The sequence below is a fragment of the Kryptolebias marmoratus genome, linkage group LG24, assembly GCF_001649575.2.
Source record: "Kryptolebias marmoratus isolate JLee-2015 linkage group LG24, ASM164957v2, whole genome shotgun sequence".
NCBI classification, from domain to species: Eukaryota; Metazoa; Chordata; class Actinopteri; order Cyprinodontiformes; family Rivulidae; genus Kryptolebias; species Kryptolebias marmoratus.
In genome coordinates, this window is record NC_051453.1 from 2,958,088 (window position 1) to 2,984,469 (window position 26,382).

The 26,382-nt window shown below is 38.1% G+C and overlaps 1 protein-coding gene across 2 annotated transcripts in view; it reads left to right on the plus strand.

Moving 5' to 3' along the window:
• The first annotated feature begins 7,819 nt into the window (after nt 1-7,819).
• LOC108238434 (glypican-1-like) overlaps nt 7,820-26,382 on the plus strand; it is a 36,514-nt gene continuing 17,951 nt past the window's right edge. The window contains exons 1-2 of one of the 2 annotated variants that reach the window (XM_037974098.1): nt 7,820-8,182; nt 8,273-8,501. In XM_037974098.1, the coding sequence (XP_037830026.1) occupies nt 8,351-8,501 (151 nt within the window). In that variant the 5' untranslated portion in view covers nt 7,820-8,182; nt 8,273-8,350. Of the gene's footprint in view, nt 8,502-26,382 lie in introns of both variants that reach the window. The other variant, XM_025006871.2, reaches the window with a different exon arrangement.

Sequence of the window (26,382 nt, forward strand, 5' to 3'; positions counted from 1 at the left end):
TCAAATATATACGGTACCTTTGTCTCATATGCTTTGTGAAAGCCTGAGGGGAATTTGCAGTACGAAGAAGCCACAAAACAAAACCGAATCGGAAATGTGAAGAATAAAATGTGACCTCAGTTGATGTCAATCACATCCAGCTACAGTGCAGCTTAAAATAACCCAGAGCTGACCTGAATAAAATACTTCAAATCCAGTCAACTAAACAACTTTAAGAAAAAAACAAACAAAAAAATACAGGTATTTCTGTTGGTGGCACGCATGGATATTTAAAACTCAAAAAATGCTGTAAAAATAATAAAAATCTTATGCAAAACCCTGATAAAAATGATTCAAGTAACATTATCTCTATTGAATTTGCTCTCAAATCTTGTGCAACATGAATAAAACACAAAAATGCTGCTTCAGTTGAGACATCACTAGTTTAACTTTTGAAACAATGTCCATTGGATACACTTTAACAACATATATAACCTTTGTTATGTATAAAGATGCCTATGGTTAGTGATGATTGTTTATTTTTGAAAAACCTTCTTAAAGATTGTCACAAAGCGTAAAAGTTTTGACTAGACTGAGCTACAGGCAAGCTGCTGTTTCATGTAAACATGTAAAAAAATGATTTAGCAGAGCATATTAAATGTGGTACATCCCCCACTTTAGTGTTGATAAACTCCACTGAAGCCATCAGAAATGTTTTCTGTACTTTATATTGGAATGCAGCTGCAGCTTTGGTCTCTGACCCTGTGAAAGATTACTATGATTGCATTGGTGTTGGGCTGGTGTGGTCATTTTGGCACAGATTGCTTTACTGACACTGGATAACAAGAAAACAGACAAGTAGAAGCAAAGATGCCACACAGAGGAAGAGGAAAGGAGTATACCCATCCTTTGACCTGATGATGGTTCATCCAAATGGTCCTAATAGGTACGACACATAGTTTTACTTTATTGTGTCTCTCATTTTTATCACTGGCTGCCAAAGGCAAAGGAGGAGCGATAATGTCTCTGTCTCTGTGTGTGCTCGTTTCTCTGTAAGGTTTGCAAAATATCACATGAACCAACGGATGGATTTCAAAGGAACTCTCAGAAAGTAATCACTGTAAGGACATCACAGTTAAACTAGTGATGCCACCACAGCCAACTAACATTAGAAAACACAAAAATAACTTTAACACAGTGTACTTTACAAATATTGAGCTTAAATTATGTGTAGTAGCAGCTGAAAGTTATTCACAACACATTCCCAAAGCCCTAATCATGCAAGATTTCACAGTATCACATGAGGTTGTGCAGAGTGTTATATTGAAGGTTGTGCAAAAGGCGGGGGACACCCTGGACAGGTCGCCAGTCCATCACAGACCACATAGAGACAAACGAGACACACAACCATTAACACTCTCACTCCCACCTAGTCACGATTTACAGTTACCAATATACCTAACATGCATGGTTTTTGTCTGTGGGAGGAAATCGAATGACCCGGAGAAAACCCACATGAGCACAGGGAGAACATGCAAACTCCACACAGAAAGGCCCGAGGCAGGGGGTCAACTTGCAACCTTCTTGCTGTGAGGCAACAGCTGCAGCCATTATGTCTGATTGGTATTTGTGTTTATGATCAGGTTCATACTGTCTGCATCTTAACATGCAGTCTTATGAACGGTTCATTGTTTCTGATTGCTTCTGGCTGCATAAAACGATCCTGAATATCAGTTGATGGAAAATAAATGACATCTGTGTGGGTGTGACATTTTAGTTTAAATTTGGACTGTTTGTTTGGGACTCGTTTAACCCTGAAAACTGATCATTCTCACAGTTGTTGGCAGCTCCCTTATGAACCGTATATAACACTGATATCAGGGCAGCACTCTGAGATTGAGTGTCTCCCTAAGGGCTGTTTTTAACTTCTGTTTCATTGTGAAAGAGAACACTGAGTCATCCAACTTACACCAACGGACCAGCGTTTTTACAGCCCTACTCAATAATCACAACAGTTGTTTCTGTTATCTGAAATAGCACCAAGAATAAGAGCCTACAGCCATCCTGTCAGCTCCTTTGTAAAGCGTTTAGGTTTTTAGGTTGATTAATTTGCTAAATGCAAAGGATAGGGATCATCAGAGGTGAAACTATTTATCTTTTAGACATGTTTAGATGGATGACACAACCGTTTATCAAAACTTATGACAGTTCCAGTTTATGTTTTGAATTTCTCTCTCCTTCCTTGTTAAAAGATAAAGTCTGGGACATGCTGTCAAACATTTTTCTGACCAGTTTGTCTTTAAATGTGTGATTGAGAAATCTGTTTTTCAACTTTTGCACAATTTATCATAAGTTACAAATTTTATTTCACTGTGCGACCAAAGGTTCGAGGAATCTGGGAAACTTTCTCTTATGGAAGGTGAAGAATTTTAAAGATATTGAAGCAAAATTTGGGTTATGCTTTTGAAAAAGATCAGCAAATGCCCCCAGTCTCAATGCTGTTTTCAAGATTGGACCAAAATGGCGACAACTCCATCATTTCTCCTCGTTAAATGATTTTAATCTAAAGGTCTGGCATGAAAGACAGCAGGTGGTATGCATCTCTTGTGTTTTGAACTTCACATAAGGTAATCCAGATGTCACAGCTAACAAGCTCTGAGCATGACTTGTCGATGGGAGAAGAAAAGGTACTGGATATGTAGGTAACCAACTAGAAAACTCAGTTAATATATAAAATTTTATGCAGAAAATATGTAGCATTAAATAAAAAAGGATAGATGTAGCTGTGTTGGAGTTTAAGATGTCTGAGTGAAGTGAGTGCAGAAATATCCTAAAGCGATGCCGTCTTTCACAACACCAGTAGTAAATCACAGAACTCTGTCAATTTGTTTGCATGGCAACAATAACACTGATAATATCAACCAGAAGACACAGCAGGTACCTGCTCTGATAACATCTTCAGATGGTACACAAACAAAAGACTCATCAGTAGTTCAGCCACCAACATTTATTCTCCTCAGTGCTTGTCAGCCTGCGGCAGACTTCTCCGAGCCTTCATCCATTTTCTACACCTGCTTTGTCCTGTTCAGGGTCGGGGGGGCTGGTGCAAGAGGTGGGGTAGTGTCAGTCCATCACAGGGACAAAACAGAAACAGACACGTGTGCAAGTTAGTTTACCAAGCAAGCATGATTCTGAACTGTGAAAAATAAATAAATAAAATAATAATAATCCAAGGAGAGCATGCACACTCCGCACAAACCTGAGACTGCTCTGAATCCTGCTGTTGTGAGATGACATCATTAATCACACAGACTCACTTCTTGATTCCCAAAGAGTGTCGTCTTTATTTTATTTTATTTATTTATTTTTCCCCAGTCTCTGTGTGTGTGCATTTATCTGTACTGATCTCATAAATCACTGTACAGATTTTACTAAAGTTTTCAGAAAGGAAACCACAGAGTGGACATCTACAATTGATTAACGTTTGGACTCCACACAGCTCAAGATGGCCGTTACAGCCAGCAAACCTTAGACAACACATAAATGGCTGTAAGCCAGCCAGTTTTACAGATAATGAGCTAAAATCTGATGTGGGATCAGTTGAGACTGATCCCCACCTTATACAACACAGTCAGCAGCATCATTGCTTAAAATCTTGACAATAATTGTTGAAGTGAACACTGTTTGTCTTTTAGCAAAATATCTTATAAACCGTTGGATGGATTTCAATTAAATGCTCAGAAAGAAATGTCTGCCTGAACATCTGCAGCTGATCAACATTTGGAGTCAACTCAGTTCAAGATGAGCACTACAGCTAATGAACCTTCTGCTGCACAATAATGGCTAAACTTAGTCAATTTTACAGATATTGAACTGTGATTTAAGGTGGTAGTAGCTAAAAGTCATTCTCAACACAGATTATGCAAGATATTGCAATAAGAGTTTTATTTTCAAATTTCAACCAAAATGATAATTACTCCATCATTCTCATCAGAAAGAGATTTTAGTTTAAACCTGCCAATATGCATCTTTTCAAGAAATCCTTGGCCTTTAGATTCAAGTATTTTTCAGGGTATTTTATTAGATACTTTTTTTTTGCAAGGTTCACAGAATTGTTAGCAGCTGTAAGATTTCTTCAGACGTGTTGAGATGTTTCAATCTGGACTAAAGTGGGATTAAATTAATTTAATGACAATTTAAGCATTTCAACAAGTCGGTACCATCTCCCCATCTGTTAAACGGCCTGGTTTCGGCCATCAGTCATAACCTCAGAGTGTTTTCAGGTTCCAGCGTGTTCACGTTTAACTGTGTCATTATGTCACTGTTCATTAGCGATGGTTGAGAGATCTTATCTAGAATGAGAGACAGCAGCGGCGGAGATTGACGGGTAAGCTATCAATTTTTCATCATCTCTTTGATTTACTGTTTGCAGGGAGGTGTGTTCAGTATTTGTCAGTGTGAAGGTGTCCCTTGTTCCAGATTTCTTGGCTTGTTTAGAACACCGTTAACTGAAGATGTCACCGAGGCAGATTGACATGTGAGTCAAAGGTGAAAATGTTTCAAAATCTGCTAAAAAGGCTTGATTTGAGATGAGAAAATACTCTGCTGCAACACACACGTGGGTTTCTCTACACAGGTTGCAGCAGGCTAAGCTGCTTTGTCCTTCGTTATTTATCTCTCCGACATCTTCACACTTGAATGCATCGCTGGCATGCACTAAAAATAACAAAACTGTATGATGTTTCTGCATATAGGACTGTGTGAGTGTGGAGGGTAAGGTGCAAAGGCTTTCAAAGAGGAAATGGATTGAAAAGGGAGAGCATTAAAGTATTAAGACATTTCTGTGTGGGCTTAGTTGAGGGCAGATAAAAGAGGACGAGAGGCTCAGATGAAGAGCTGGGATCTGATGGTGAAACTGCTTCAGTCTTTTGCTTCATTCAGATGTGTGCACCTGAGCTGGCTGTGCTCGCCTCAGCAAAATAAAAAATCAACAATACAAACCTCCGCAGAGAGTATGTTCATGCAAAGTCTCTTTTTTATATATACATGTTACATAACCTTGGGAGAAAATGTGCAAACAAACTGGTTTTCTGCAGTAGTTGACAGCGTTTTGACATTACTGCTGCTGTGGCCTTAGTTAACACTGAAATCCTGCACCTGTGAGGTGCCAAGGAAAAAAAGTCAAGATGATACTTGTGCTTCTTCACAGACAATATACACATTGTTACCGTAAATTAGCCTAAACAAATCTGTCTGCTATGAGCATAAACCAGTTTCATTTGCTTGAGGGATTGTTGGTTTATTGATTTTTTTTTTTTTTAACCAAACACTCCTCTGAAAGATGTCTGTTTTAACACAGTAGACAAAAGTGTAAGATCCCACTACTTTACAACATCTGAGAACATGCATGCATTTTATTTAATTTCTTCAAACTTGTATAAAACAACATATTTTTCTTAAGGGCTTTGGAGAGATTAGCATCCAAGCTACCTAACACATAAATCCTGACAGCATTTATCCTGCCAAAGTAATAAATCACTGGTTGGATTAACACTTAGCCTGACATGACACTAAGTGCACGGCACAGAGAATTAGTGTGCATCTGTGAGGTGGATTACCTCTGAAAGTTTGAATTTGTTCTCAACTAGTCAGCACAAATGATAAATTATTGATTATAGCTGAAATTCTATTCAGGGTTACACAGAAGTGCAGGTTTATGCTTCAACATGCTGACGGATAAGTAAAGAGATTACATCATTTTTACACCCTGCAGAAGCTTTGGACTTTGTGGAGTTTTCATATGTGTGATTAAAATTCATGCAGGGGATTCGTGTTCTTATGCCAAACAAATGAGTTGTTGATGGTTGGTTTCTAATATGACTTGTCAAACTGTTTTCTGAAATTCAAAAATGATTTATGACAAATTTACAAGATGATTTTGTTTTCCACACATACAGAACAATAGTGTGTTTTGTACTTTCATATTACAATTAAAGGCATTATGCACCATCTCATGCAACACTGAGATGTCAGCAGGTGATAATACACAAGCACTGCACCTTGGCCGTGTTGGGGATACTTCAGAGCTCTATTCCTAATCAAATTTAGTGAAATAACAGAAAAGTCAAGTGGGGAGAAACTCAACTGGAAATGATTTGTCACAAAACAACACGTTTGTCTCCCTCCATCATGGATTCACATCAAAGTATCTTGTCTTGATTTCTGGCAACAACAGCTCAGATATTTTTCCTATTAGGTTTTCAAAGCTGGCTTCAGGAATTTGCACCCATTCAGTCATAATAACACCAACAAGACTCATGTTAAAGGTTCAAATTATAGGCTGCTGCAGGGTTAAGATCAGTTCTGAATGGAGGCCAGGAAAGTTGAAAATGTCAGCATCTTGGATTGTTGACACAAAGTTGGAATGCCAGCGTTCCTGCTGTAGCTAAACAAACAGTTAACAAGTTCAACATAAACCCCTGATCTATGGATTCTATAATTAACTTTCTGATTGAAGACCTGGGTGTTAAGACGTCCCATGAACTGATCCACAGCAGAAACACTCTGGATGGATTTTTCTGGCTGCACATGTTGCTCCTCAGAATAGAGACTGAAGTTCACTGTGTTTTTAATCTCTTTATAGTTAAGAAAGTGTGTTATTAATTAAGACTGCATACACAGAGTCTGACCCGTGAAGCATTAATGTCACTCACTCCCTTGTAGTTCAGCTCTACACTCGTCTCCCACATTCCATTTAAAAGTAATGAGAGCTCATTTAAACCCTTTGTTGCTTCAAAATCCTACAAATTACACTTCAGTTCAGCTAACTTCTCTGATGTGTCAGTCAAATTTCAGGTCTGAAAACACTGCTGGCTGCTGCTGATGAGGATGATGAAGAATTAGAAGACAGCTCACATGATCCAGCCACAGAAAGTTGTCTTATGTCTGCAGAAACTTATACTACTGCTGCCACAAGACAAAATAGCTAGCAAAATGGCAAAATTATTCTTAGAATTTTCCCCACTTTGTTTCATGCTTTTACTTGCAGGAGAAATATTTTCACAAATCTCTAATCCTGACCTCAGCACAAACTTTTAAGTGAGTGCAGTTCTTCTGATGTCTGAGGGCTGCAGGCCAACTAAACTGTGTGTCAGTGAGGAAGAATTCAGCAAAATCCCTTTAGCTTTGAAACTCTCTGCCAGAGGATCTGAAGTTTGAAGAAGCAGCCTCTTCAATCAAAACAATTTCTAATCAAAACATTTTATTGTTGCACGTAAGATTCTAACCCTGAACACTGAAGCTGCTCTTCTGGGATTCTCCAGGTTTTAAGACAACAAGACGACACTTATTAGCTCTAATGAAAATATTATTATTACGGTCATGCACTGTTCAGTTTAGAAGAACGGTTCAACAAACATGAGCAGTTTATTTGTATGCTAACTGTGATTGGTGCATTTAACCGTTTTTAAAATGATAATTTCTTTATGGCAGTTGTCTTATTCAATATTAATCAGAATAAATGACCACAATTTTCTGAGCTGGAGTGGAAAATACAGAAGAATAATATTTGAGAAATGTTCTTAATTTTGACACAGTCCCCACAGATTCTAGGAATATGTAGAAATAAATTGTCTTCTCTTACACAGTGGAATCCGACTTTTTTCCAAATTGGGGTTGTAGAAAATGCACCTTTTTGGATCTGCAGGGGGCGTAGTTCAGCCCCTGGTGCTTGCAGCAGAACACACACACACACACACACACACACACACACACACACAGAGAGAGAGAGAGAGAGAGAGAGAGAGAGAGAGAGAGAGAGAGAGAGATCATCAGCACACTGCACACATTTCATTGTCCCAAAGCCTGGAAGGAGGAGGAGATCCGCCGCTCAGGTCTCTCCTCTGGTCTGAAACCTGACTGAAAGTACATTTCCTTCTCCTGGGGCTTCCCTCAGTCATGAGGCTGTAGGGAGTCAGTGGGAGCGCAGATCTGCAGCGGCTTCAACTGAGCGACACCTGCGCTCACTTTCTTTCTCCGGTCCCATCTCTTTTGTCTCCTCCATCTCTGCAGCTCAGGGCCGGCAGCAGCTCACAGGAGGAGGAGGAGGAGGAGGAGGAGGAGGAGGAGGAGGAGGAAGAGCAGCGGGGTGTACCTGACACCTTCAGCCGCGTGTTGCAGCTCAGAACCGGTCCCATATCCGGAGGTTTGTGCGGTTCGGACGGGACGCGTTGCTTCTTCTGTCACTGAAAAACTCTTCAAAATACAACTGAAGACTTTTTTTTAAAAAAAGCAGAATCACAGGCTCTTCTTCTAAGACACCCTGCCGAGGATTTTCTGCCAGATACAGAAGTAGCCATCAGAAGAGTAGAAGATGCGTCTCCCGGTGCTGCTGTGCGCGGCCGTGTGTCTGTGCGCGGTACCGGGCCCGGGCTCCGGGGCGGAGAGGAGCTGCGCGGACCTGCGGCAGTTCTACACCGGGAAAGGCTTCACTCTGACCGGGGTGCCTCAGACCGAGATATCCGGTGAGTTCAGTCAAGATTTAACCTCCAACCATGATTACTTTCTGTCAGTCGGTGTTCAGTGTAGGTTTAACATTTCCACTAACCTTCAGTTTGTGTATTGTTGAAGTTTTATTTTACTTTTCCAGCTTTCTTGTTCTAAATGACAATATGCATCCCTTATTGCGCATTCATTTAGCTTCTTTTTACACTCATGTGCATATTCCTCATGGAAAATCCCAAATGAGGGAGTTCCTAGCCTGTAAGCACCTCTGGACATCTCTATTATAGTTTATTCTGGGATGCTTTCATTGTCTGCAGGAGGCAGAATGGTAGCTATAGGTGTTAGGCTTCTTTATTGCATGTGTGCTTGTTCTCAAAGCTTTGTGAGAACATATTCACAGATGGAAAAAACTGAAAAAAATGTTTTCTGCTTCTGGCTGTTGAATAGCAAGTCTCCTCGGGCATTTTTCATTGTTTGCTCTGCTGAGGACTGCAGGTGTGCTGTCTGTGTTTGTGTGACTCAGGAGATGCTGACATGGCCTTTTGTTTCATTTGCATAACCTAATATTTTAGGCTTGTCCCAGGAAAAAAAATCCTGCAGGCTCAGGAATGTCCCAACAAAAGCTGCACTTGGTTTCAACACGGGAAGAATATGGTTTACAGTCACTCCCTTGTTTTGCTTTGTTTTCTAGACTCTGTCCTGTCTCTTTACTGTCCAACTACTGAGGCAATAATGCATGTAATCAAGGAGTCTCTGAGCCAGTCAAGCAATCAACCAGCTGCAGTCAGTCCCTCATCACATATCAACACCTGTCTGCTTTGTCTCTGGTTGCTGCTGTCTACAAATACGATTTAAAGCTTCCCATTGCAAACTATAAAATCCAAAATAAAAAAGGTTATCGTAAACTATATCAAATGGTGCAGTTTGAAACAGTTTACTCCAGTAGTTTTACAGATATATCAATATATAATTCTAAAATGTGGGTACGCGCTCAATGTAAACAAAGCACTTGGTTGAATTTGTGATTGTCATGTGATTAACCTAGATCAGTGTGTGAGCAAAAATGGTGGAATCAGACAAGCGCAGAATGCCAGAGAAGTAGTTAAGGTGGAAATAGGAGTGAATCTGCTGCTAAACGCCAAAGAAAAGAGATAGCTTGAGTAAGACAAATATTGTGCTGGTTAAGTTTATCTCGTCATGATTTTTTTATTTGTCCAGTCTTCATGACTTTGCAATGGTACCTTTAAAATGTCTTGGTATGGAGGAACATAAAAACGAGTTCCTCCCTGTTTAAAACAGTTATTCAGTGTGGATCTAGGGAGCTTTCAAAGGAGAAAAAGGTGTGTTCAGTTTGAAGGTCAATGCAAAATCCTACTGTATTGGCACGTGGGTTATTAATATTGGATACGTGCGTACGTGTGGCTGTGTGAAATAGATAAATATCAGCAAATACAGCAAACGGCAGCAATACCCAGAAGGTCGAGAGAAAAAGGGACGACAGGGAAAACCGAGGCAGACAGGGAGGCATGTTAACAGAGACAGAGCATGTGAGTCACTCAAGGTCTCACGGAAGAGACCCTGCTCGTTTTTCTGTCTACTGTTTCCATTAAAAACTCATCTTTTATTGACAGATGAAAAACACAAGGCTTCAGTCACTGGGACCTTGATCTATTGTATTTATCGGTACAAAAGTTGCCAGAACTCATTAAAACTTTCACTCAGAAAGGAACAAAAAGGAAAAAAAAGAGATAGTTTTCAATTCTACTCATAAAAAGATTTTATACTGAATATAAAAACAACCAGGCGTGATGTCTCTGTTCTCCCTCTGAACTTACAAAGGGTTGTAAAACTGAAGCAACAGACTCATCTCATTAAAACAGTGCTGTAATAACACTAAGTTATGTTGTTACTTTACATCTTTTACTTCTCATTGTTCTAGAGACGGTGAAGGAATAAGACTGTGCTTTAACTCTTATTAAAATCACTGAAGAGCACTAACCATACAAGACTACAAACGAGAACTTTGTGGCTCGTGTACTTTTTGTCTTGCGTTGCTGCACGTGCCTGCACATGTGCACTTTGTCTTAATTTGTGAAATTGATTGTCTCTCGTGTAGCACCTTGGTCATGGAGGAATGTTGTGTTGTCTCACTGTGCATGTGAGCACTGTATTTAGTTGAAATGACAATAAATCCACTTGAACTTGAAACAGAAGAAAAAAGACTCTAGATTATGTTGGAAGCCTGATGAATTTTGAAAGATTTCAGATTGGAAACACTTTCACGTACATAATAAAGTTGACTATAGCAAAGCAATAGTTTAACATCTTTTTTGTGTATAAAAGTATGATAAAGTAACTTGCAGTTCATTGTTCTGCCTCAATGAGGATGTCAGCTAATCATAGATTATTAAAAATTATAATAAATCTGAACCAACAACAACTAAAGGTTCTTGCAGAAAAACATGCAGAAATTAATCTTTAGCTATACATCAACAGCTGATTAAATGGAATACTAGACCTTTAATTCCTTATGTATGTGTGGTCTGTTTATGCAGCAGACACACAGACTGCATGATGCATGGAGGAACAAACACTAATGATCTGAGACAAAACCCAGAAGTTATTATAAGAGTTGTTTGATGGTGATGTTTGTTAGAGCACAACAGTGATGAGGAAGTTCAACTTCTGTGTGGTTCTGTTGGAGTAGTCTTAAGTATTCAGTGTTTTACCTGCAGTAGACAGCAGTAATACCTCTCAAACCCTCTGTAGCAAGTAAGAAACCCACTAAAAAATACCTAAACTATCTCCTAAAACAAGGGTTCTGGTACCTGAGCTTGGTTACAGTTTAAAGTGTCTCTGCAGTGGATTGCTATGAAATTTGTGAAATCTCTTGACTTTAGATTTAGCGCAGTCATCAGATCAAAAAATGATTCCTCCAGCACTCAGGTTTTTGTAAGTCATGACAGTTGTTGCAGCTGAATCCTTGTAGTTAGGATTGCTTTCACCTTGTTGACCAGATTGTGGTTTTGTGTCATTATATTTGGCCTTGGAGACACCATTACTGCAGCGGTATGTTCCACAGGAGTTTATGTCTGTCTGTGGATGGATTATAATGGCACACCACAGTCACAAGGCTTTACAGGCAGGTTGAGACCTCTTAATATGGTTTTCCTGACTCGTTATTACTGATTGAAGGGCACTAAAAGTCAGTGAGCAAAAGAACTCTTATCCACTACATGATTTCCACAGGTGTCATTTCTGATTTTAAACTATAAAAGGCATGTTTGTGCTGTATACAGATAGGTTTCCTTTTGACTGCAACACAGTCAAAGATCAAGACAGAACTCAGTGTGAGTCAAGGGGAATTTTAGTGGGAAATTATTTTGTGCTTCAGTTCGCAAAAGAGAGAAAACTTAAACTCACACAAACATTTCAGATGTTCACTGAAAATAAAGAGGACATTCTAATATAAAATACATTTTATTGTCAAACCTAAAGATAACATAAAACTGTGAGAGTGAGTACATAAATACAAATAAATATTATATGAAAAGCAGACACCAAATTCCTACTCAGAGTCTAAAAGAAACCTACTCTAAGTCTTGGCTCATATCTTTTGTCCTATAGGTGAATCCATGAATAGAAACTGTCCATCCTGCTGCCTGCCTGTCTGTCTTTGTGCCTGCGAGCGATTTTAACTCCCACATTGTACCCTCTCTCTGGTCAATAGTTAAAGACCAGCTCTTCCTATAGAGTGCATGCATGTGTGTTTAAAAGTCGGTGAAAGCCAACACCTTCTGCTGGGAAGACATTTAGCTTCATTCACACGTCCTTTTTTTGTCTGCATGGGACAAGCACACACCCATGTGATCGAGTGACATCTAGAAACAGAAACACAACCTGCTCACTTCCCTTTTGTGTTTGTGGATTTTTACACCTGTATGTATCTGTGTGAATCTTAAGTTGCCCACATATTGATTAGCCGTCATATTATTTTCTGTTTGAGTTTACAGGTTTTTTACAAATATGGTTCATAGTATTTTGATAATCATTCAACAAACACTGTAGATGTAGTTCAAATCAAGTAACATTTTAAAAAAGAATCTTGACTACACAAATCTTTGTGTGTGTGTCTGTCTGTTACCAAAATGTCTCATGAACCACTGGACAAATTGTATCGAATCTTGCAGAAAGTAAACATTAGATGTACATTTAGAACTGATTAACATTTAGAGTCAACCCAATTCAAGATTGCTGCCACAGTCAACTAAAACTCAAGTCAGTTTTACAGATATTGACCTAAACTTTGATGGAGTAATGGCTGTCAGTCTTTTAAAACACATACTCTGAACATAACTCAAATCCAATTAAAATAAATAGCATTTGAAAAAACCAACTCCCATTGGTCAAAGTGCAGTAAACAAAACAGTAAGAAGATAAAACACAAGAAAACAAAACAATAAAAATGATAAAACACATTAAATAAATTGTGAAAACAGTAACATCTCATGTGCAGTATGGTATTTTTTAAGGTTTGACTAAAATGGCTACATCAGTCATTTTTAAACACAAGCTGCTCTTAATTTTAAACTCTGACATGGATGGTGGTGGGTGACATGCTTTCCTTCAGTAAATGCTAGGCTTTTAATCTGAAATTTGTTTCTCTTCATCTCCTTTTTGTTAAAACTGTGATTTTGTTGTCGAAGATAAATTCTCCACTGAACAACCTATACTACACTCCTTTACAAGTTCCTAATGTTGACTAAAATACCCTTGAATAAAAAAAAAAGAATTTGTATCTGAATTCCAGTTTAATTGAAGTGTTTTCTCACAGTGACGGTGAACCTGCAGTGTGTGTGAGCTTTCATGTCTGCATGTAAAAAAGGAAACCAATTCTGTCCATCATCTGTCACATATCACATGCTCACTCAGGCGCCGGCAGCACACCCCACCAAGCGGAACCAGCAAACACTTCTGTACGCTCATGCTAACACCCACAGGCTCTCCCTTCTCTCCTGCCTCCTCCTTCCTCCTGGTGTCTCTTTATTGTTCTGTTTGAGACAGACTCAGATCTATGGCTGAAGGTTTGTGTGTGAGAAAGAGGATCGTAGTTGGCTGTTAAAAGCAGAACTGTGAATCTTTCATGATGTCTGATGCAGCAACACAAAAGAAAGCGACAGGCACAGATAGAGGTGAGGGGGAGGCATGGAGAGGGTGATAGAAGAAGAGGGTTAAGAGAAAGGGTCTTCTGTGGTTGGCTTTTCTTTAATCTCTCCTTCAGCGGGGACGAGCTGTTAGCTGGTCTCTGGTTCTCTGCATTTGATCCTCTTCTGGCGCCTTTTATTGAAATCCTTGTAGATATCATATTATTCATGAAAATAAATAACTTTTCAGGAAGGCAGAAAACATCATGAATTAAAGGCCTAAAATCCCTTGAAGACAGGCATAATACCCATCTTCTTTCAGGCCTGAGTTTCAGACCAAGATCATCGTATGTGGAGAAATGAGAAATGAAAAATGAGTTGTAGCCATTTTGGTCAAACGTCACACCCAATATTATAATAATACAAGATCTAACACTCAGAGTATGTGTTTGGGATGATGTTCAGCTACTACCACATCAAATTTTAGCTCTCTGAAAATCAACTGAATTTTAGCCTTTTTTTTTTAGATCAGTTAGATGTGGCAGCCATCTTTAATTGGGATGAATTTTATGGTGCTCAGTGCCTACCACATTGATGCTTGCTTTTGACCACAACTTTCAGCTCTTTAAAGATGATTTTTAAAGTTTTATTGTTGCTTAGTTTCACAGACAAACATAGAAACATACTGTATGTATATATGTGAGCCAAATTTAAAATTGTTCTGTAGCACCGTGATTCTCAAAGCAAATTCCTTGTATGTGCAATAATTTTGATTCTGATTCTGTTTGATTTCATATCAGTAAAACAAACATCTCATTTGAGTCATGATCTAATGTAGCTTTCTTTGTATTTGCTTCTCTGAATGATGCTGCTCTGCTGAGGATTTTAAAACCTAATCCAATATGTTATCAATTAGGATAACCTTATCTTCTTTGCTTAAATGCTTAATTGTAAAGTCCTAAATTCAAGGACATGCTCTTAACACACTCATCTAAATTCTGACTCAAGGAGTCCTCCAGATCAAGTCACTTTAACATTTTTTTCCTACAAAAATTGAACAATTCAGATAACTTAGTGAGAAGGGACAGCTCATTTATTGGCTCAGATTCAGACCATTTAGTTGTTAGTCTAAAATGATAATTTTACATTTCAGAATCATCACTTCCCTGCTGGATCTTAAATAACTGGGGAACCTTTCTCATGTATTTGAATGGAGAAAACATAATGCTGTACTCATAAAGGGATTCTGCTTAGCCTTAGAATTTAAAATTTTAAAGCTTGGTGGTAATTTAAATTATCATGAAACATATGTAGATTTACTTTCATTCAAGGTTATGACCCAAGGACTAAGCTTTGAAATGTAAAATGCATAAATTTCTTTTAACGCACCGGTTCTCAGATGTTTTATAACATGTACCAATGAGGTGGTACATGTTATTGCACAGAGGTCTCAGTGGGGCTGTTTAAGTAGCCACAATCACACCAGTTCACTCAATTCAGTTTCCAAAATGTACTACATTCTGTAGCATTTTGGTTTCAAGTAGTTTTTGTTTCATGTCAAGATTGTCGTTTGCTTGAAACTCTCATCTGTTTTGTCTCTTTCTACCTTTTAGCTTTGCTGCATAGTTCAGCTTATGTTGATCATTTGGCTTGTTTTTAACTTGTAAACAATTAATGCCATTTTTTTTCTGAGTAGCACCAAAGAGATCCTGAGTACCAGTCGTGGTACTTGTGCCACAGTTTTATGTTGTGTGTATATACACCTGTATAGATGTTCTCTATTTGAGCTCCAAAATGTTCAGGTGTAAGGCAGCCTTTTAACAAAGTCCATGTTTTAACTGAGTGGCCACAGATAATATTTTGTTTATCATACCTACCTGTTGCCATTTGAAGCACAGCTGAAGGAGGTGGATTAACAGCTACGTTTCCTACAACTTCCAGTCAGCTATGGGTCTGTTTTTTGTCAGTGAGAATACCGATTGGTTGATCAAACCATCTGTCAGGACTGATGATTCTATTTGTTTGAATGGTCGGGGCATCCTGACATGGATGCTGAATACCTCAGGTTCTGCACACAAAATTTTCTGATTGTTTTCTCCAACATGCAGGACTTGGACAGAAAACAGGGAAACAAGCTTGTGCTGCTCTGTTATATTATAAACAAGCAAGACATGGACTGTTTTCATTTCTTATAATGATAAACAAAAACATGATGATCATTTCTTTTACCAAATTATTTATTTGTCTTGGTTTCATTCAGGGCCTTCTCTGAAGCTGGAAGGTTCGAGTATGGTATTGCTGCACAATTTTGATATGAGGAGAACAGACGTTCAGGGTCCTAACCCTGGTGCAGCCAACCAATGAGCAACCTTAGTTGCATAATGAAGGAGAACCCCAGAAATGATGCCATGTTGCCTGGATTTAACAAGGTCTATGTGAAATATTGGGAACAGTCTAATCAGGACAATCTGAAGAGAAATAGGCTGCTGGAACAAGACATTCATGAGCAAAAGCAGAGAACTTAACACTGTATAAATATTTAAATTACCATTACATAGTTTTAATTTGTGCTTTTGCATGTGAACCTTCAGGTGCTGACACAAACAGCCCTAAAAACAAATTACTCATCAAGTTTTGGTTTTGCTTGTTTGGTTTTTTTATTATTATTTAGTTCCCCTTTTTTGTATGTATGACGTTTGCAAAATTACCCAGCCAACCAAACCAAAGAGAAGTTTTGTCTCCTGAAAAGACACACTTTATGAACTGTGAACTGTGGTTTATTTTCCTTTCCTTTTTGACATCACTATAAAACATGTTGGCGTTACGTCTGCCAACATGAGCTGTGGGTTTTACCTGTGACATTTCAGACTAAGCAGATGACTGATTTGAGTCTACTGGACTTTTTGGAGGGGTGGGGGTCTCTACAGAAACAGTACCTTGACAATATCTTTTGGATGAAAGGTGGTGAGAGGTGTCTCTGCTGTGCAATAGTTAAATATGTGCAAAGGTAATGTGGCTGTGAAAACCAACTTGTGCAGACAGGAAGTTGAAAGTATGCACTGTACTGCCTCAATCTGCTCTATATTTAAACAGAGCCCACTGAGAAAACCACACTCATGTTGTTCTCTGACATTACTCATCTTAATGTAAGACAGGTAAAATGCGTCTGACATCTGAAAGGTAGTTACAAGACATCAGCAGCTGGAGAGTTTTCTGAAAGCTTGTTACTGAGATTGTTTACGCAATATTGTTTACTTGTGTTCTGATTCTGTTCTGTATAACTTCAGAAATTTTAAGGCAATGCATTTTCTAAACTAAAAGTTAGTATTTTTTCAATTATGCTGATTCATAAATCCACATTTTGTTTTATTTTTAGTTGTGCAACTAATTGGTTAATCAACTAATAGTGACTGAAATCGGTCTTAATATGATTAATCAATCTTTACTTGATTTATCAGCTTCATCACAAACTTATTAAACTTTATATAAATTTGACACAGATCCCAATAAATCTTTATCCACTCTGTACACTCACACACTGTGTGATATTAACACTCCCACTGTGTATAGAGCTCCACAGAGCATATGATGAGCATTGACTCATAAAGCAGCCGAGTAACCACAGAGTCCACCACATCAGACAAACTGCTCATCTCTTCATTTGGAAAACAGATGGATGCTCAGACTCTCAGAGAGGAAGGCTGGGAGGAGGAGAAAGTAAAAATAGAGTTGGATAAGGAGGTGGAAGCAGATATTAAAAGGAGGGGAGAGACCAAGGAGACAAGGTGTGAACTGGAGCATGGAGAGAAGAGAGCAGGGAGGTTGCAGAGAGACAGGAATGCTGGCTTGTCCCACATTGATTTTAGGGTCAAAGATTGATGTTAAGCCATTGGATGCTTTGTGCTTTTTTCCTTTAATCTCTTGTTTCCTCTTTACCTATTCCTCCTATAACACATGATAATCACAGAAATGCAGGAGAACTATGTGACTGATTTTAACATAAATCAGTTATATATGGCATTATTTATCTTCCCCTTTTCTCACAGATATTCTATATTATAAGGGCCCAGGGAAATCGAAATGTACATTATTGAAGTAGCAGTGTCACCGAAAAGTCCTCCAGCAAGAACAATAACTGATTGTTGTCTCATTACTAATTGCACAAACAGGATATGATCCGGCACAGATACTTTCTGGATCTGTTCAGTAAAGTTCTGGTGCATAAATCTTAGGATGTCAGTGGTTGAAATGGATTGTTTTCTTCTAAATGTTAGAAATGAATAAATAAACAATGACTTTTTAAATGTATTTGTCAGAATCATTGAAATGATGAATCATGATCCCATTTTGAGTAAAACTAACAAAAAGCAGGATATAGTTCAGTTAGATTGTGGTATGTTATGATGTTATACCATTATCTTTTACACACGCGTTAGACATGACTTTTATCCATAACCACTCCTTGTTCGACATCCAGTTATATAAACCAAAATAATGTTTAATTTTCAAGATGTTTTCTGTAGTTTTCATTTATTTAATTACACCTTGGAACTGGCCCTTGTGTCATATAATTTTTTTTGTTTATGTTTAATTAGGTTTCTCTCGTTTTGCTCTGTTTTACTGTTATTTGTTATCTTTGTTCAGTTCCTGTTATATCACTGTTAGTCTTTTTCTAAGATTGGTTTTGATTGACTTGTCATTCATTCTTGACATTCAGTTAATTTCTTTTATTTTGTCGCCACCTGTTACTGATCACTCACTCATGTCCACTCAACACATCACTCATCGCAGTAAAAAAAGCATCACATCTTTGGTTTGTTCTTGGTCAGGGCTTCTCAGTTCATTTGTGAGCTTTTCTCATCTTTTATACTTCCATCTTAAGTTTTGGACCCTCAGCTTCAGGATCACTTTTGGTTGTAAAATAAGGATATCTAGTTTATCATCCATCGGGCTCCAACTCTTTAAATTTGAGTCCTTCTTTCTTTGTTTACCATAGATTGCCACAACTGAATTTGATATTGAGACATGAAAAACCACACTGACCAAGCAAATATCAGTATCATAACACACAGACACACTGTTTAAGTATTTGAACGTACACAGTATCAGTTACCGCAATGGTTCTATAGTGTGGCTCTGGTCAACATCATTTTTCCCTCTAACCTAATAGAAGCTGAAAATCTTTCAGACACTGGGTTTCAGTGCAGAAGCTGATGTTTCGTGTCTCGGTCTGCCTCGTTCTCCCTCGGTTGTGTCATAAACTGTCCAAGTGTTGGACTTATGTACTTCAGAGCTCTGCCTTTTGGGTTCCTCATCATCACTTTATTAACAAAAAATGATATTTGACATTTTTTGACTGATTCTGAATAGTTCATGCCTGACTTGCCATATATTAAAAAGCAGATTATAACCCCCAGCCCTAACAAATTGTAGAAATTAGTGATCATTTTAAGCAAAAACTATCTTTTTGGATTTTCCTTCAGATATTCGCCTATATTGGAGTCTGGTCCAATCTAACCTCCCTACTTACCATCCACCTCTACAGTGGATCCACGTGGAGGGGAGGCAGATATTCTAGCAGTAAAGCTGAGCTCACCCATGACCATAGTTTCTGTTTTATAATCCTTTCAAAGTGAACCATGACGGCAGAAGCAGCTGCTGGACGCTTTTCTTTTGTTTCAGGAGGGGGTGGGCAGTAGGTGTTCTGTCACATGAAGCACCCCGACTGGAGAAGCAACTTGTGTGTCTCAACCAGGTGCCAGTGTAAAAAAAAGAAAAGAAAAGAAATCTTTGTGTGTAATCACGTTGATTCTTCTTGTTCACCCATTTTAACTAGACTTTGAATATTTAAAACCATTGCTACCATCTTTTTAATCTTAACATTTGAATTAAACAATTATAGGTAAAACATTGTAGCATCATTGTAATAATCAAACTACTTAACTGTTCTCTTTGCAGGAAAACATGATGAGTCAGTGTAAAAGCACAGGAGAGGATGTTGTTGTGACATACAGTGTCCTGAATGAGAGGTTACAGCCTCACATGGACCCACACCCATCCCACTGATAGGATCAGCACTGGAGAGTATTATCAGTGGTAGATCTCATTGAGTGTGACCGGGTGGACATGCCAAGTCTTTCTGTCACGATGTTATAATTTAGAACAGCTTTGACATGAGCTTACAATGACGAGCAAGTGAGGTGATCCACTTTGATACATGTTAGTGGTAATTCACTGAAAAGTGGATTCAAAAGGTCAAATCAATAATCAATGAGAGTTAATGTGGTTTCTTCTATGGATTCCAGTGTTTAATGAAAAGACCATCCCAGTAATTTCCTCTCAGTTAATACACAAGTGCACCCATTAAGATCACATCACTGTGTGGTGTTTTATCTATTTGTTTCTGCATTGGACCAGACATAGGCCTATATTTAGACATGATGCTGTGAAAATTCAAACCCTGTGGACTCATGCAGTGTTTATGCTTCTCCATGCTCCATATAGCCACTCGCCCTCATACTTTTCATTATTTTAACTTCCCATGTGTCAGCTCGGAGATTATTTTATGTTATTTCTTTATTGTCATTTCATGACATTTCTGCTTTATTACATACTATCCTGTTGGGAGTGACAGAGAAGTTTATTTACTGGAGGGGGGTAACTGCATAAAAACAGCTCCTTGGCTCATAACATTTTGAAGACTCTGTGCACTTCATATTCTGATGATACACCAGGGTGTCTATAAAAGTTTTTTTTTAAATTGTTCCACACCTTTTGCAGCAGCTCTATTGTTGTACTTTCTGAGACTTAGCCCCTGAGCTCTGTGGGAGACATAATAATGGATTTCAGTGAATGAAATTCCAAGAAGAATGTAAAATTAAAATGACTTCTTTGCAGTTGTTCTCAGTGGTGGTGGGGGTGTTATATCATGCATTTATTCATTCAGTCATTTATTGAATCTTTTCCAAAATCTCAAGAAACTATTGAGGACACACCCTTGTTTTCTGTGATGATTAACCAGCAATTACAACAATATGTACATATTCCAATTAGATATGTAATAGGAACGCTTTGTTTAGTTATGAATTAGCCAGCTAAATACATCTAAACATTATGTAGATGTCAAAGCTTAAACAGGACTAAAACTGGTTTAAAGTAAAGATTGACTATAACCTTTTAAACTCAAAACCTTCACTATACCAATGTCTTTAACAGTTTACTGAACCAAACAGCTACAGAGTTGTTTCTTAACAGTGTCACGCTGCCGTACAGCTAATTTTGGCACACATATTATTTGTAGAGTAACTTAGACTGTATTTTTTTTTTGCATTCAGAATTATTTTGTTTTCGTAACATAGCCTGCTGCAAATTTCTGACATTTTATGAAACAATGAAGAAGTTAGAATTATGTCTTTTAGACCCTGATTTATCTGCCAGTAATAGATGGGACTCAAAACAATATTTTGAAAATTAACAATAAAAGGTAATAATAATAATGGTGGAGCAAGCTCATTTTCATTCAGAAATCAATGTTAAAATTCAGGTTGATGATCTTTGGCACCAGCAGCCATTGAACATCTATGTTTTCTATATATGTGCAGGATTTTAAAATTCTAGCATTGACCTACAAACAGTAATACCATGGACATCACGGACAAAACCTTCCGTTTTCATTCAAGCTTCCAGCTCCCTTGAAGCTTCTGCAGAAGACGTCTTCTCCCTGCAGCTCTAATGAGCCAGTGTCACACTCATTCAGTTTCTTCCCCGGCCTGACTCTGAAGACTTGACCTGGAACCTAACGTTTGCCTGGCCGCGGAGATTTGATGCCACCCGCTGAGAAACAGCACTGACAGAGAATCCGCCTCTCATGTTGCCCCGGTTGCCCCTTTTCCACTCACGCAAACATTTGCATGCTCTCGCTCACCACCTTCCTATCACCAACACGGTGCTGGAGGCATGATGCCTAATCTGCTAATCCAAGACAGTTAATCTAAGTATTAGCAGTTCTTACAACATGATTTCTAGTACACTTACTGAGCCACACAGAACAACACACACTTTTAATGACTTATTCTATATTTATCTGAGTATTCATGCCCCTTCCCCTCATTCCACCTGTTTACAATTGCAGACATTTTTATCATTTCATAAAAGACTTAAAGCTCATTTTGGTTTGTCATGGGACAGTAGTCAGTCAGATGCAGAAAAATGTCTAATCCTTGGATAGCTGACATAATTACCTGCACCAAAATTATCCACATATTTGCACTAACATGCACACTTACTCAGACAGATGCTGACTGAGTGCAGCATGCATGGCACGTGTTGAGACTTTTTTGCAGACTGAGTAAATGGGAGTAAAAGTAGTAGTTAATTTAAGAGCTTTGAACTACCCCCTGAAATGACATAGAATTATGGTATTATGCCTAGGGGTTGGTGCCATGTGAGCACACACAAACACACACACTCAAGGCTAAACTGAGGGTTGGTGTGATATTTTAGTCCACCCATTACACCGTTTGCCTGGCCTTTGTGTGTGTGTGTGTGTGTGTGTGTTTATTACATTGGTGAAACTGTTTCTTTCCCCCCTTATCTTTTCTATTAATGAGTGAATGCTGAGTCAGCATTCATATAATAGTTTTCTTGTTGATTATTTTTCCCATACTTTTTTTTTTTTTGCAATCCAATTACTTCTGCATACTCTGTGCTATTTAAGCCTCTAATATCTTTAAGTATTCAGCTCATTTAGCAGATGGGTGCTATGACTTTTGTTTTGTTTTTTACTTTTTGAAAATATTTAACTATTTAAAATTATTTCCCCATAAAAATAAATTGAGATCTCTTCAATTCCTTCAGAGATATTGTTCTCTTTAAAATCTGCATCATCGAACTGGTTCTATTTTTGTCTTTTTATACTACTTGTTGTTTTTAGGTACAATTCTACTACGTTTAGCTTTTAGCTAGTATTTTGCTACTTTTAGCTCTTAGCTACTGTTCTGCTACTTCTCACTAGCCTTTTGCTACTTTTAACTTTTATCTAGCCTTTTGTTAAAATAGTGTTAGGTGGAAAAAACATCAATAATGGTGCCAGTGAATCCATCTAATGAAATGATGACAATTTTAATTTGCAACTTTAATGCTCTTTAAAACAATCTTCACCACTGTTAAATGGATTGTAACGACTTTGGTACAAACATTTTAGGGCCATCTCAGGATTAATTTGATTCTATATGGAATCTTGTCTGCAGTCTCAAGAAGACACAAACTGTATTATTTTTCAGTATTTTCTGTAAAAGCTGCAAGACAAGCAGGCTGATTGAATTTCACGATGAAATGAAAGCTGTGAATCGCCTTACTTGACGTGTGAAATTATGTTGAGCTGTGATAAAACTTTAAATATCAGCAAGATTTTAAATCAAGTGCCAATCATTTACAAAGTTCAACAATAAAAGTGAAAAGATGAAAAGTCACAGAATTATTAGACACTTAATAGCTTTTAAATTTACTCCTTTTCTCCCTGTTTTCTTCCTGTGCTTTTGCCTTTGTGTCCACTGATGGTCTTCATCTCCTCCTTTGTTGATTTACATTTTATTGTGTCCTCATCCCTCCATCTCTCTCTTCCCTCATCATTACAGCTCCTCTCTTCCTCTCTTTCCCTTTTCAGCGGATAGTTAAAAAGGTAAAAGTGTACTTTGGGAGGAAGTCCATGTGGGACATTAAATCACATACAGGTGGTCTTAAATGATGAAGAGAGTGCGAGCTGGAAACACTCACATTCACACACACACAGACATACCATCAGCCCCTCATTTAGGTAGCAGTAATTTGCGGCAGTAAGTGACAGGGTTATTGTAAGCTGCTCATTAAGAAAGGGAAGCAGCGAATAATCATCTGACTGAAGGGAATAAATTCAAACCACTGCACCACTTTTACTGCTCAGCCATAAGCCGCTTTGATGTGGTGTGTGATGGCAGAGCAAGGGCAGGCTTAGGGCGTGCATGTGTGTTAAAATAAACGCTCCTTTAGCACAGATTCTGCATTTTATTCTTAATGTGATCACAGGGAAATAACAGACTTTGCTCTGCACGTGTCACATTTGCGCACATCGTACATCGTAGGAGCATGTTGCTGCAACTCCAAAAGTCAGAGGTCAGTTTAGTTACAGTGAGGCAGGCTGTTGCCACGGTAACAGCGCAAACTTGCTTCCTGTGACCAACTTTCATCCCAGCGGGAGACGGTCGAGTAAAGAGAGAAGGAGGGAATGAGGCCATAACATCAGAGTGAAACAGAAGATTGGAGGAGGAAGTTAAACTGATTTTAGGAGATGAGTTAAAAGGAGCACAAGTTGGATAAAAGGATTAGGAAACCTCTGACAAGAAGATGAGGTTCAAAATTACTTTACAGGAGGTAAAAAGATGATGATTTTTCATCATCTGCTGTTTTCAGTTTCTGCTATATGGAACAACTCAGTTTTTTTATTTAGTATTGTTTGTGTTGTCACAAAGTTACTGTTACTCAGAAGTTTGTTTATTAAACAGCTTTGACTATAATGTTTAAGAAAAAAAATATTTTCATTATTAAATATTTAAGAAATTAATTCCTTAAATGAATATGTCAACTTTACAACTTTAGTCAAAAATAATTAACATACTTTTTTTTCTTGTCTGCTGGATCTGTGGGTAGATGAATATTAATGCTGTCAATAAAGGAATAAGTTACAGTATATTAGCAAGTCGCTGTGCTAAATAAACACAATTTTTTGGCTGATCTGCCTGCTCTCAGCTCTTATTGTGCCTTTGGCGGCAATTCAAGAAAAAGAAACTCAGCTAAGATCAATATTACTTTATCTTATTCTTTCACCCAATGTGTTTGTTCAGCAGCTCACTTAATCTTTGCAGAAATAAACTTGCCAGGTTAAACATGAACACACAATCCTCAGACATCCTCTTGTTGCTGCTGCATTTATTTTGAAGGCAGGTGTTTGTAGCAGCCTTTTAAACAAGGACATCAGAATTGTGATTGAAACAAACAGTTATAATTAGTCTGCATGAAGCAAAAATTTGAAATGAATTGGAACTTAATTTTCATATATCGCCCTGAGATGACATAAATAAAGTGAACCAGCTGAATATAATCGAATTGAACTAAGCTGTTTGGATATTGTTTAACATAAGGAGGTTAACACAATTGGATTTATTAAAACTTGATCATTTAATACATCCAACAAATTGCTGACACCTGAGGTTTTGCAGGAATTCTTAACCATTTCATACAAAAGGTGAATTTGATACATTTGGAACAAGTTTTTTTTTAAAAACACACACATTTTGGGGCACCTAAAGCTACATTTCCGTGTGGATGCAAAGCTGAAACAATAATGAAAGGAAGAATAAAAACCTTGTGTCGTCAGAAAAATGTTCCCTTGTGGATGGCCCCTTACTCTCCGCCTGAACTCAGAACATTGTTGGGTGATTATTACTGTCACGGTTTGTAGAGGATGGACCAAAGAATGCAGACCAACACAAGGAGCTTCAGTTTTATCACAAAATAGCATAAAAACAAAAGCTTGATACACAGAGAACCGGACAGTCATGAAGCACAAAGTCAGACTGCAGGTGAAGTGGAGACTGAGGCTGATTGGAAGGTGAGAGACAGCTGGCTGGTAATGGGGGACAGGGACAGGGACAGGTGGACAGAGGTGCTGAAGCTGACTGAGGAAAAGTCCTGAGAAACTGAACACAAAGAAAATATAGAAAATACTCATCGAATTAAACCAACACTAACAAGGAATGTCAAAAGAAAAAGGAAACACGAAAAACAGCAACATGAAAAAACTTAACTAAATCCATAAATCTACCCAATAAAAACACCAATTTATTTGACAAACTTCATGGTTTTATATACTCTCTGTGTTTGTTTTTTTTAAGAAATCATTTCATTGTAAAACAATGACAAGAGAGCAATATGTGGGAGTGGAAAACATGGCTGCACTTGCAGTAAGTATTCCTTTGTCAGCAGCTAACACAAGTGAAAATACAGTCTGACACCTGGAAACTTGTCATTTAGTTATGCTTGACAGCTTGCTGAATCAGCTTCAGTGTATCCTATTCCTACCTCAGAGAGAGATTAGTCTGCAGTGTTGGTGCAGGTTAGAAGCGTGATGAAGCACTTCTGCTGCGGCTGAACGTGTAATTAGATTTCCACGTCTCATTTAACCTGCTAGTCTCAGATATTGAAAGAGTTTCTTCAGTTTCTCAAGGAAAACGAAAGACAAAATGAGTTTTGTATTTTTTGTGGCGCAAGTTAAGATTAAAGAAAGTGCAACGAAAACAAAGTTTGAGCAGATCAGCAAAATTCAACCATTTAGGTGATTTATTGTAATTATAAACAAAACAACACCAGGGATAACATTGTGCAACATCAACTGTTTTGTAACATTAAACCATGTGTTAATGGCTTTATAGTGGAATTTTACAGCTTTAGTGTGTGTGTGAGTGTGTGTATGTGTGTGTGTTATGCAGGAACCTGGTCTTCCACTGTGTCTGGTGACCCTGATCCACCTATCAAGGTCACATGAAGAGGCCTGTGTGTTTCTATGATTTATGTTAAGCTCCTATACAATGAGGACATTGCGTCCTTTAGTATTTAGTGGTATTAATCTCACTCTGTGTAGCACCATTGTTATGTTGTGTTCAGATTGCACTGCGTGGCTCGTTAGATAATCAAACACAGAAAACCTTTTTTGTCTTCCCTTTTC